The 12,532-nt window shown below is 44.4% G+C and overlaps 1 protein-coding gene across 1 annotated transcript in view; it reads left to right on the plus strand.

Annotated features, from left to right (window-relative positions):
- LOC117724113 (uncharacterized) overlaps positions 1–12,532 on the plus strand; it is a 178,997-nt gene that overhangs the window by 69,003 nt on the left and 97,462 nt on the right. Inside the window, 6 exon segments of the mRNA XM_076916959.1 lie at positions 231–350; positions 352–424; positions 1,395–1,522; positions 9,286–9,486; positions 10,590–10,711; positions 12,153–12,381. Coding sequence (XP_076773074.1) covers positions 231–350; positions 352–424; positions 1,395–1,522; positions 9,286–9,486; positions 10,590–10,711; positions 12,153–12,381 — 873 coding nt within the window.

A 12,532-nucleotide genomic window follows, 5' to 3' on the forward strand; every position in this document is an offset into this window, starting at 1 on the left:
TACTTGCAAAAAGGTCTTATGAGGTGGGGGAGATAATTCCCTGTGGTAAGCAAAGGTTTCACAAGTGTTTGGCTGTATATGTAATTCAGCTCTTTGCACACTCAGCGTGCTTGTGGCGCTGCACCAGCGGCCCACTGTGTGAGGAGAAACTCACTGCCCGGGCCATTTGGATTGACAAAATATAACTCTCCCTTTTCCAGTAACTTTGGGGTTTGGCTTTCTTTCCCCAGGTCCGTAACATCCAATTCCTGGAGTTCTCGGAAGTTGAGAACCAGGATGACTTCCACAGCACACAAGCTGGCTGCATCCACACTCAGGACCAGCGCGGCGTATATGTCGTGTATGACTGTCGCCCTGCAGGACTTGAAGGAACTGGAGTCAGAGCTGCTGCTCATCGCTAGTCATTACATTGAGAAGGAAAAAAGTAAGGAGAGAGATTTAAAAAAAAAAAAAATCAACTGGCCAGGGCTGGGGAGGAAGTTCAATGGTGAAGTGATGGGCTGGTGTGCACAAGGCTCTGGTAGCTCTCCGGTGCTGAGAAAACAAAGGAAACTCACACACACACCAATGACCAAACAATGGTATTTAAAACCTGAGAGAGCACACTCAAGTTTTACTCAAGCGTACTCAATTACTTCTTGTGCGCGCGCGCGCGCGCGCGCGCGTGTGTGTGTGTGTGTGTGTGTGTGTGCGTGAGTGTGCACCCACGCACACACACACACTCACACACGGTCGGTCTCCTTTGTGGGGGAGCTATGCTTTTCAAGGGATCAGCCCTAATTCTTGCTGTTGTTAGATTACTTGTCCCCGATCCCACACTGGGTAAGAGGGATGTGGTTCAGGACACCAGGGAAGCAAAGGAAGCAAGTGAACAAATGGCGCCATTCCTGAGCCACCTGACCTTGAGGAAAAGCGGAGACATCGAGAGCATGTGAAGGGGATCTGGCTAAGGGAACGCCAGGCGCCCCCAGATGGGGGGTTCAGGACTTGGGCTAATCTAGCAACCCACAATTACCATTTTTGCTTCTTTTTTTTGCAACACCATCTAATTTTCTAATTTTAAAAGTAGGCAAGGTAAGGATCTTTCTCTTAGAAACATTTCCTGTTGCATTTGGAAAGAACTCAGGCTGTCTAGACACATTGCAGCCCAGGAAGCAGAGTTTAGATGGTGTTGATGTTGTGTTAAAATGTGTGTGGACTGTGACGGGTAAGTCACCTTCACTGTGTGGACTTAAGGCCTGGTCCTTTGACCTGGTCTCCTCAGGTCTCTTTGGGGAGTCCTAGTCGCCAGCTCAGATCTACCCCTGGGATGGAGCGAATTGTCTCTGAGTTCTTCAGAGATGGAGCACTTTGAGAAGGCACATCTCTAACCACTCCCATTGACTTCTTTCCAGGTCACAGACAGGTCAGCCAATCAGAGGGCAGCCAGCTCCTGGGCTGGGCCCATGCAAACGTGGACCGATTTGCCGTGCTGTATGACCTGTGGACCTGCGAAGCAAATCTTCTGGAAGGCAAACGCCAGGTATGATTCTGGAAGGCAAACTGTCTTTCAGAGATCTGTCTGCTGGCTGTGGTGTTGGACACCTGTAATCGCAGCATCCAGGAATGGAGGCAGAGGAATTGCCCCAAGTGTGAAGCCAGCCAGGACTACCCTTGAGTGTAAAAAGACAGTTTCATACAAAAAAACAAGCAAAACTAAATAGCAAAGTTAAATTATTTTTACCTTGCTAGGTGCTGTTTCAGAGTTCTATAGATACATGCAAGAGAAAGTTCATATTTACAGTCTAATGAAGGTATTGAGAACCCTACTTGTACAAAGTTTAAACAAAGGCTGATGATCCTTCATCTTGAATATCCTAGGGCTTCTATGACAGAAGCGTACATACGCCTTACTGTTTAGAAGGCATCTAGGGGGAAGCTCTGGGTTATACCATTACATGTAAGATTTACCATCATTTAAAAAGTACATTTCCATTGGGCAGTGGTGGCTCACGCCTTTAATCCCAGCACTTGGGAGGCAGAGGCAGGCGGATTTCTGAGTTCGAGGCCAGCCTGGTCTACAGAGTGAGTTCCAGGACAGCCAGGGCTATACAGAGAAACCCTGTCTCAAACAAAACAAAACAAAACAAAACAAAAGTACATTTCTACAAATCGTAGAAAGAGTGAAATTTGTGGTCTATAAAAGTTTATTCAATCTCAGCAAAAAGCATCCTTGTAACTGAGATACAATCAAGAGCTAGGGGGGCTTCAGTGGAAAGAGATATTTGTCTTGTCTGGGGACTGTCTATGTTTCTCATGGAGAAAACTGTCCCTAAGTCTTCCCTGAGGAACAGACTTAATCTTACTGCTAAAAGATTAATAAGGTGTCTGGCAAAGAAAGATTCTTTTTGTTTTGTTTTTGGTTTTTCGAGACAGGGTTTCTCTGTATAGCCTTGGCTGTCCTGGAACTCACTCGGTAGACCAGGCTGGCCTCGAACTCAGAAATCCGCCTGCCTCTGCCTCCCAAGTGCTGGGATTAAAGGCATGCACCACCACTGCCCGGAGGCAGAGAAAGATTCTTAAGCATAGGAAATGCCATTTACAATATCATACAGGGGATGGCAAGGCAGAAAATCCTTCCTTGGTAGACAGCTAATGGGAAGGTTTACATACTAACCCTGTCTGGGGACAGACTGGTAAGAGCTTGGGAATCATTGACTTTAAAGTTCACTGTATAACTTGGCTTTCTTGGAGTTCCCCACTTATCCAAGAAAATTGTACACAGTTTTTGTTCATTTGTTTTGTTTCATTGTTTTTGTTGTTGTTTTTGTTATCTGTTTTGTTTGTTTGAGACAGGGTTTCAACTGTCTATGACTCTTACAACTGTATAGGACTCCAGTCATATATATATATACAATAGATACGGGAATTGAACATTACTGATAATGAATCATAAAAAAAAATTAGTTTAAAATAATCCTTTTTGGCACATTGTGGCTCTGCCTCTTACTAAGAACCAAAACAAATTTCCATACTAATGAAATAACGGTCCCTGTTTTTCTGATACAGTCCAATCAAAGATAGGCTAATTTGATCTTTAGCATGCTGTGGAATGACAGTAAGAAAACAGTAAAAAATAATCTCTTTTTCCACAAGTAAAGCTTTATGCTTTTGTAAGAGCAGAATACATACATGTATGGTAAACACTGACATTTATAACACACAGTGGTCCCTGGGGCTCAGCTGGGTGTTTCAGGCAGTGTTCATTGACGAGGTGACATTAACAGAATGAAGTATGCATGCTGTGTGTTCAGAACTCGGCCAGCACGGAAGTCCCATGATGCAATGTGGGTGAGCATTGCTCTTATGGATTTGATTCTGAGCTAATTTTTAGTTGCTGTGTATTCAGGAACCTTTTAATATTGTTCTCTCTCTCTCTCTCTCTCTCTCTCTCTCTCTCTCTCTCTCTCTCTGTGTGTGTGTGTGTGTGTGTGCGCGTGTGTGTGTGTGATTCCCATATTCTGTTACCATGACTATTGTGACCCATTGTTTGAGAAGCTTTGGCGATGTGTAGAAGATCCATAGGGTGAGCCCAGCTTTGCTTTCAGTAGCTGTCTTAATGGCCTCATCGAGGATGGATTGAATAAGAACTCTCTAGAGAATAGATGCCCTCCACTGGCGATCTAGAGTTAAGAGGGAACCTGATAACAAGGATGTAGCCACGGAAAGCAGTGAGCAGATGCATCACTCTGAAGGAGACGTGGTAGGAGTTAAGGATTGGGTACGGATTTGGAGTGAGAGTAAAGAGAGATTGGGAAGGGTTTCCAAGGGCCTAGGAAGGAGCTTCTAGGTAGAGCACAGTGCAGGAGGAGTGAGGCGTCACTAAACAAGATGGAAGTGTATTCAGACACAAGTCTTCAGAGTGGAGGTGCTCCATCGGACGTGAGTGCTTTGTGGGGAGTTAGAGATCGAAAGCCACGAAGTAAATACGGGCTGAGATATGACCACGGATGTTGAGCCATAGCCATGGATGGGCTCCTGGTGATACCTACTTTATGGGGTAGGCTGTGGAGCAGATGGAGAAGCCAGAACTGAAGGCAAACAAGGAAGAAATAGTTTGAGAGCTGATGGGAAGAGCTGGAGGATGCCTACTGACACAGAGCACAGTAAAATATTGGGGACGATGGTCCCTCAAGGCCCCAGAGTAGGATCAGAGTTCAGGGCCCCAGGGGCCGCTGTATAGACCTCTGTCAGGAGGTGCCTGGAGGGTGGAAGAGACCACCACGACTGTGACATGGTCTGAAGATCAGGAAGTGAAGGCGGCTCCTTCTGTTTTCATAGCAGAATAGATGGTTAATGTTTGGTGCCCTCTGGTTAGTTACTCTTGGAGATATAGGTCACTGTCGTTTGGAAACAAGTAGTCTGAGCTGAAAAGGTGCAAGGTTGGGGCTTTGGAAGACAATCTTTCTCTCATAGATGACCTTGGCCTGCCAGTGAGGACCTGCCATTGACCAACTAAGTAAATGGGAGATTTGGGCTTGTCGTGGGGTAACAAGGCAAATTCATTACTCCAGGAACAAGTGTTTAAGTGTTTGTGTGTGTTGTGTGTGTGTGTGTGTGTGTGTGTGTAGGTGTGTGTATGTATGTGTATGTTTGTGTGCATGTATGTGTATGTGTGTGTGTACGTGTGTGTATGTGTTTGTGTGTGTTTGTATATGTATGTGTATAGTGTGTATGTATATGTGTATGTATATGTATGTATGTATGTGTATGTTTGTGTGTGTATGTATATGTGTGTGTGTAGGTGTGTATATGTAGGTGTGTGTATGTGTTTGTGTGTGTTTGTGTATGTATGTGTATAGTGTGTATGTATATGTGTGTGTATGTGTGTTTGTGTATGTATGTATATGTGTGTGTATGTAGGTATGTGTGTTTGTGTGTGTTTGTGTATGTATGTGTATGTAGGTATGTGTGTTTGTGTGTGTTTGTGTATGTATGTGTATAGTGTGTATTATGTGTGTGTGTGTGTGTGTTCTCTTCCCCTCAGGCAGGGGATTCGATGGCGATAGAAGAGTCAAGGGACAGAAAAAGCAGAAGAGTAAGCAGCACTCAGTGGAGACCGTAGGAAACTGTAGTTCATTCTATGCTAACCTGTCAAAGATGCCCACTAATTCCTTCCAGGGTACACAAAGCCATTTTAATTTAAAACAATTGTTGGAATTATCCCCCTCCAGTCTACCCTGAGAATAATTTCTCTATAGAAACTGAGCTTTCTGGGCCAAAATTGTGAAATATGGTCTTCTGAGTCAGAAACCCTAGCCAGAGAGTCCATCTTAAATGGCTGAGCCAACTTTTCATCTGAGGTACAGTTGATCCCCGCCTTCCACACTGACTCCTGGGCCAAGTCTCCTCAGCTGTTTTCAATTGTTAAATATGTTGGTATCACCACTTACAAGATTCTGGAACATATTAGGTTCTTCTAGTTCTTTAAAATAACCTCTGTATATATGAAGACTCATAAAATTAAAGCTGATGTCAACTCAATGGCTCGAGGAATGAGAGAAGCCAGAGAGTTGGTGTGGTAGCTCCTGGATCACGCTGTCCTGTCTCCTGATTTTCCCCACAGGAACCAGACACGCTCTACAACAATTTGGATTCAAATATGTATGCAGCACTAAAATGAGTTTTGTGTGTTATCCCTGGGACAAGGGAGAAGAGGTTGTGTGGCAAAGTTGTGTCTACCACTAGTTTTCAGTGTGACACTTTGGTGTGATGTAAAGCACTGTCTTTAAAGTTATCATAAATCTTACACATAAGACAAACTCATAAAATAATCTCACAAATGGCTCGATACTATCAATTTTGTCTGCTTTTCTGTTTTCTCAGACGTTCCCTGGCCAGCTCCCTGTTGTGTGGTGTATTACTTTCTGAGAGTTGGCCCTTGACACACAGAGGTGACATTTGACAGGTTAGGAAGACTTTTCAGGCAAATACCAGCCTGGCATTTAAATGGTAACAGGCCAGTTAGCAAACAGATAACAAATAGAACTGGTGAGGCAGAAAGATCATGCCCCACCCTTGCCAGGAAGGAATTCGTAATGAAATTATGGTACCTTCTCTCAGCTGAGCCTAAACACTGAAAAGATGATATTAGCTTAAATTATATTTTTCCTTCTCAATAGATTAAATACTCAATATTTGGGACATGCTTACCTTGAAAGAGTATTTGTCATCTATCTGAAATTCAAAGGATGCCCTTTATTCCTACTTATTTGGGTGAGGCGACAGGAGGCAGGCCACAGCGCACATTAGACAAGCCAGGACAGCTTAGCAGAGTGTGTTCTCGATTTCTATCATGTGAGTTCCAGGGATTGAACTCAGGTCCTCCCACTTGGTGGCAGGCGCCTCACTTGCTGAACCACCTTGCCTGCCTGGACACCCTATGTTCTTATTTGCTGACTCCAGCAACCTTATCATCAATAATGAACATTCAACTTAGCATGGACCTTTGCAACTTGGCCTCACCTGATTGGGATGGCCAGAAAGGACTCTCTGCAGCCAACTTCTGTAGAATCTCTTAGAAGAACCACCTGCCAATAAAAAAGCTGATGGCCAATGAAGCTGAAGCAGAAAAAAAGGAGGTGGGACACTGGCAGGAAGAGAGAGAATTCTGGGAAATAGAAAGAGTATAAAAGAGAGACTTGGGGAGAGACTCAAAAGACGAGACAAGACAGAGGACAGACAGATGGACATGAACCAGCAGGTAGATGAATTCAGGAAGACGCTGAGAGAGATACTGAGGGGTCTCGAAGGAAGAAGTGGGCCGAGACTGAGGAGAGATACCTAACTTAGTAGTTTGGATGGATTAAATAAATTACGAGCTAGTCAGGGAATGAGCGGAAGTTTATGGCCTAGGCATTTAATAATAACTAGTTAGTCTCAGAGTCGTCATTCAGGGAGCCAGGGCTGAGAAAGGAAAACTTAGATTTTAAAAATTACTTTTATTAACCAACTTCCCTCGTCAAATAACCAACAATTGGACTCTTTGTCCAAAAAAACAGGTCAAGAAGTTTAAATGCCATAAGCCAGTTCCCAGGATTAGCCTGGCCCAGCCAGAAGGGTTCACGTTGGGCTAGAATGAATTAAAAAGTAAATGTTTCTTCTCTAGTCTCTGCCCGGGACAGTGGAGTGGTGCTCTCAGCCTGTCCAGTCACTCCTTCCTCCATCTTGTCTTCTTCTCTGTCATTTAACAACTGACTAATATTCTAGTATGGCTCTTGTGTGAGGAGATCTGGTCACTAAGAGCGCCCTGCTCTTCCTTTTCTGTGGGAGAGTCAAAGGGGACCCCCATCTTTCTTCACTTCTGACTCCATTTTGTGAAGTGTGAGTTTCTTTCTAACCCCTGGCACACCTTCCATGGTAGCTTGAGTTTCTGGCTCCCTTTGGTGATTTCCTTTTCATACTAATGTTGAGTTTGGTACCTTTCCAAGAAGGCATCCCACCAAGTTTAAGTGCCATGTTAAAGCACAGTGACAAAATGCCTAGAAGAAGCAGCTTCAGAGAGGAAGGATTTATTTTGGCTCACACATTTGAGCACATGCAATTCACCTTGATTCGGAAGGCATGGAGGCAAGCAGCTTCATGGAGACGGGAGGGAGAGTGTAGCTGGGGATCCTTGCCTCCTCACATCTCAGCACAACAGGGAGGAAGATGTATACATAATTATACATATTAATGTATTTCATTAATAATGAAAGATGGAAGTGTTGACTGTGTGTACTCGTGGGGGTCTTAAGAGAACAGGAGACTCAAAGAAGCCAACACGTGAAAACTCATCTTCCAATCTACAAGTAGGCAACTGGACGGAGCAGACGTTCCCAAAAGAGGAAGCACAGTAACCAGCAAATATTTTAGGTTTTATTACATTTATTACTTTACCTGTGTGCCTGTGTGTGTGGAGGTCAGAGGACAACGTGTAAGTTCTCTTCTTCCACTTTGTCAACAGATCCCAGGGACTGAACCCAAGTCTTTAGGCTTAGCCACAGGTGCTCTTAACCACTGAGCCATCTCCCTGGCCCAAATAACATTAAAAAAAAAAAAAAAAATGTTTAGCATTCTTACTGGTCAGGGAAATGCAAATTAAAACTACTCAGATTCCATCTCACCCAGTCAGAATGGCTACCTCAAGAAGACAACAGTTAGTTCCGCTGACAGTGTAGGGAAACTGGAGTCTTTATAGTCTGCTGGTGGGAATGGAAATGGATACAGCAACTAGTGGAAATCAATAGAGGTTTCTCCAAGAAGCAAAAATAGAACTACGTATGAGCCAGCAATGGCAATCCGGGGCACATTCCCAAAGGGCTGTATCCTTCCGGAGTCACTCATACATCCATGTTTATTGCTGCTCTAGCCACAACACCAAGAGCATGGAATCAGCGTAGACGGCTATCAGCAGATGAACATACAACGAAAAGAACGTGGGACATATACACGGCCCTTGTAGGTTAATTTTAATAAGCAAGACCAAAAAGAAATAAAACAGAATGTGTGGGCAGATAAAAGACACATTGTTAGGAGACACCAGGATGGGTGGGAAAGGCCACTTCTCCGACCTGTTGAGCTGCCTGCAGCTTGTGCAGTGTGCTCCGGCTTTACCGCTTTCCTGAGCTCTCTCATTCATGCTGGGGTGGGCTTAGGTGCTGTAGGTGCCTTAGAGCCATTTCTGCTCCTGTAAGTAACCCCTCCCCCATATCCCTATAAGGACCCCCCCCCCAAAAAAAAAAAAAAACCTCTCATTGACTCACCTGGTTGGACTTTTGTATAGTATCCATACTTTGGTCTGCCGTCAGTTCAAAACAGAAAGAGAAGATATTATCAGGTTTCACCTGATAATAGTAGTTTTTAAAATGATAAAAGATAACAGATCTAACCAGAGTGATACATTGTGAAGAAGTAGCCAGGCAGAAGGAAAGAGGCTTCTAGGAATGGCAAACATTGGGGTGTTGTCTTATCGGGGTGACACTATCAACTATGTAACATTCCTTTTGTTTGTGAAGAAAGGACAAAAGTAGCCGGCTCAGACTCCAGTCCGGCCCTGGCTCCATGGCTCAGCTTCAGCTTGTGCCTCTTCCCTCTGCAGGCTTGCTACCTGCACCAGCTCTCACTATGTGTGCCCACACCAGACCACTAGCAACCCAGAGGTGCCAGCATCTGTCTTCTGCTAAGGCTCCTGGGCTTTAGCTTCCATCTTGTTTGCTGGCCCCAGAGCTGCTTCTGCTGCGTCCTGACCATAAACCTCATTTTCAGCTTCTCGATAGTTACTTTGAAGCATACCAGCATACTTTGGACCCGGAAGAACGGTTTGCTTTAGCACAAGCAATGACTGACATTATGCACCGTCGCCCCAAGTTTGATCTCAGCCAATCGTATTTCACTAAGGCCTACCAAGATGACTGCACCTGCCTGAGGCTTCACCTGCAGCTGGTGAGGGGCATCCTCCGCCACCACGTGAGTAGGGCTTTTAATGGCTTCATCTGGAAAGAAGATGGGAGACCCAAGCCAGAGATAAAAGTAACATCCTTTCATCGCAGCTCTAGAATCTGGGATTTCTGGGCAAAGTGTTTATCTGTAAGCGCATTTGCACTTCCGAACGCTAAGCATAACTTAGGTTTTAAAGGGAAGTTTCTAACCTCGACTACAGTTGATTCACAAGAAATCAAGAACTTCATCTTTTATGAGATCATAGAATTATCATCAACAAAAGGACCTTTCCAAGACACTATCATATAAAATTTTGATTTTTTTGTTCCCATATAGAGAAGATTTTTGTTTGGGTGGCTATATTTGTTTGTTTTGCCTTTGTTTTTGAGACAAGGTCTCACATAGTAGCCTGGCTTGCCTTGAGCTCCTGGCAATCCTGCCTCAGCCTGCCTCTGTGCTAAGGTGTGGACCACCACACTTGGCTTTTGTATATGTATATATACATATATATATACATATACATACACATACACACACACACACACACACACACACACACACACACACACACATATATATATATATATATATATATATATATATATATATATATATATATATTTGAGACAGTGTTTCTCTGTATAGCCCTGGCTGTCCTGGAACTCACTCTGTAGACCAGGCTGGCCTTGAACTCAGAAATCTGCCTGCCTCTGCCTCCCAAGTGCTGGGATTAAAGGCGAATGCCAACACTGCCCGGCTTTATTTTATATTTTATTTTATTTTATTAAGACAGTTCCCTGCCCTGTAGCCCTGGCTGCCTCATAGTGTAGCTCCAGCTGGTCCAAAACTCTCAGGCTGTCCTGGAACTCACAGAAATCCACCTGTCTCTGCCTCCTGGGTACTGGGACAGAAGACTGGGTACTACAGGCCCCGCTTCTTTTGCTTTTTCAAATTGGTTGGCTTTCCTTTCCTTGGCTGACGTTTGACTGAGAGACCAGAATGTCTCATTGTAAACAAATCTTCAAAACCACATCTGGGTGAAAACTAGTGAAGAGACAGGAACACAAGGGGTTTAGCCTTCTCCTGTCTAGGCTCACAGCTCAGGTCCTGGGAATATTTATTCTTTTTAGCTGGAGCAGCAGCAGGAGTATGTCCAGAGGCTCTGGCGAGGGGATCATCCCGAGGCTCACAAAACATTTGGACTTCCCCTGAACACAATTTGCAAGCAATTTGTTTCCATCGGCGACAGCTGGTAAGTTGGCGTTGTCTTTAGCATTTTCAATTTAATCTTCTACAGCAAATAAGGATGCAGCGTTGGATCACAGAACTAAGCTTTTAAGCACCATTCGGTGGCTAGTGGATGTGCGAGACCTTGAGCCGGGCTCATTTCATTCATTCATTCATTCATCTGAAGCCCTCGTGTGCTTTTAAGTTGCTCGGAGAGGAATTTCTTTCTTCTCACAGTATCACTAAAGAGGCTTCTCTGAGAATTGGCCAGGTGAACCTCTGGGCATTACCCTTCAAAGAGCAGTATTCAGTTTCCTGAGACCACTCAGAGTGGGTACACTCCTCAACACGACTACTTCCTTCTTCTGTTCCTTGATAGCCTTTGACTTGGAGGGTTCCTTGACATGACAGACCCCAAGTTGAGCAGGATAGCCTGCGATCAAACTCTCCCCATTGCCACCACAGGAGGGGACTAATTGTCTCTCTTCTCTCAATACCCAGCACATACTTGTGAGGACACAGGCGTGGCCCAGAGCTTCCGTAGGTTCACTTTAAGGACAGTCTTTATGTAAGAGGTCGTTGTGATGGCTTACATCTTTGGGACAGGCAGAGGACTGTGAGAGACAATAGCGAAGACTCTGCCTTCTTAGGAAAGAGTTCCGTTTGTGAACCTGCACCTCCCCTTAGCTCTCGCACAGCACTGATGTCTTCACTGTAATGAGCTTGGCACCAGCTGTGTGTACGTCTTGCTGTGGAAAGAATCTGCTGTTCAGGAAATGGCTTTTGGCAGATCAGGCTAAGGCTAAAATGGGTCAGTCTCCAAACGCAGCGCCATTGGCTTGGTTGACGCTTCTTTTCAGGTGTTGAGCTTTAAGACCTAGGACCAAGCTGAAACTCCTTTACACAGATTCTAATGGGAACATTTGTACTCTTCAGTTTCAAGGTAGGAGGACCCTTGACTTGTTCTGTATCTTTTATTTTTTAAAAAAATCCACAGACAAGTGTTTTATTGATTTTTTTTTTTGCCTCATCTATTCTAGGAGGCCCTTGGTGTACAGAGAACTTAAAAATTGTCTTTATTCATTAACATTCGGGGGGGGGGGGAGAAAAGGAAAAATTCAGGCAAAAAAATAGATACTATGAATCATGGAAATTTTTTTCTTATGAAATCATTTTTATTTTTAAGCTATTTCTTTTTCAGGTGGTCATTGAAGCATTGAGAGTTACGGACGTTGCTTATGGACAGTTGTAAATACATCAGTTTCTTTCCACGTTACAAGGCTTGTGTTAAAGCAAAGAGCATATTGCAGTGCTGGTTAATTCCCTCTGGGCTTTCCTGTCTGTAGAAAGATCAGGACAGGCAGGAGCTGTGATATTATTGGTCTTTAAAAATATAAAGTCAGATATCTTCAAAAAAATCTCTATCTTTGTTGTGAAAAATCAAATCATCCTTTCTTGTCTTCAAGCCCGGCTTCAGAAAATGTTCATCTGCTGGAGTTTCATCCTTCCCTGGGCCTGGTTGGACTCATCCCCAAAGCTCTGGAGCACCTGTCACGGGAGGCTCGCCACGCCCACAAGGTTGTGTCAGCCAGCGGGCTCGCCCAGCTGGAAATACGCATCTTACAGCTTGCCCTGGACCTGTGGCTCACCCCAGCCAAGCCGGAGGCCTTGTACAGCGCACAGCTCCAGAGAGATGTGGGTGTTTTTTTGACAGGACAGTTGGGTCCTTGGCAAAGAGACCACTTCCTTCCAGATGTTTCTGTTTGGCTCTCTGTTTGGCTGTTTGGCACTCTTCCCCTCTGTTTGGCTGGAGAAAGAGCATAGTCACAAGCCTTGCCAATATTTC

The sequence above is a fragment of the Arvicanthis niloticus genome, chromosome 20, assembly GCF_011762505.2.
Source record: "Arvicanthis niloticus isolate mArvNil1 chromosome 20, mArvNil1.pat.X, whole genome shotgun sequence".
NCBI lineage: Eukaryota > Metazoa > Chordata > Mammalia > Rodentia > Muridae > Arvicanthis > Arvicanthis niloticus.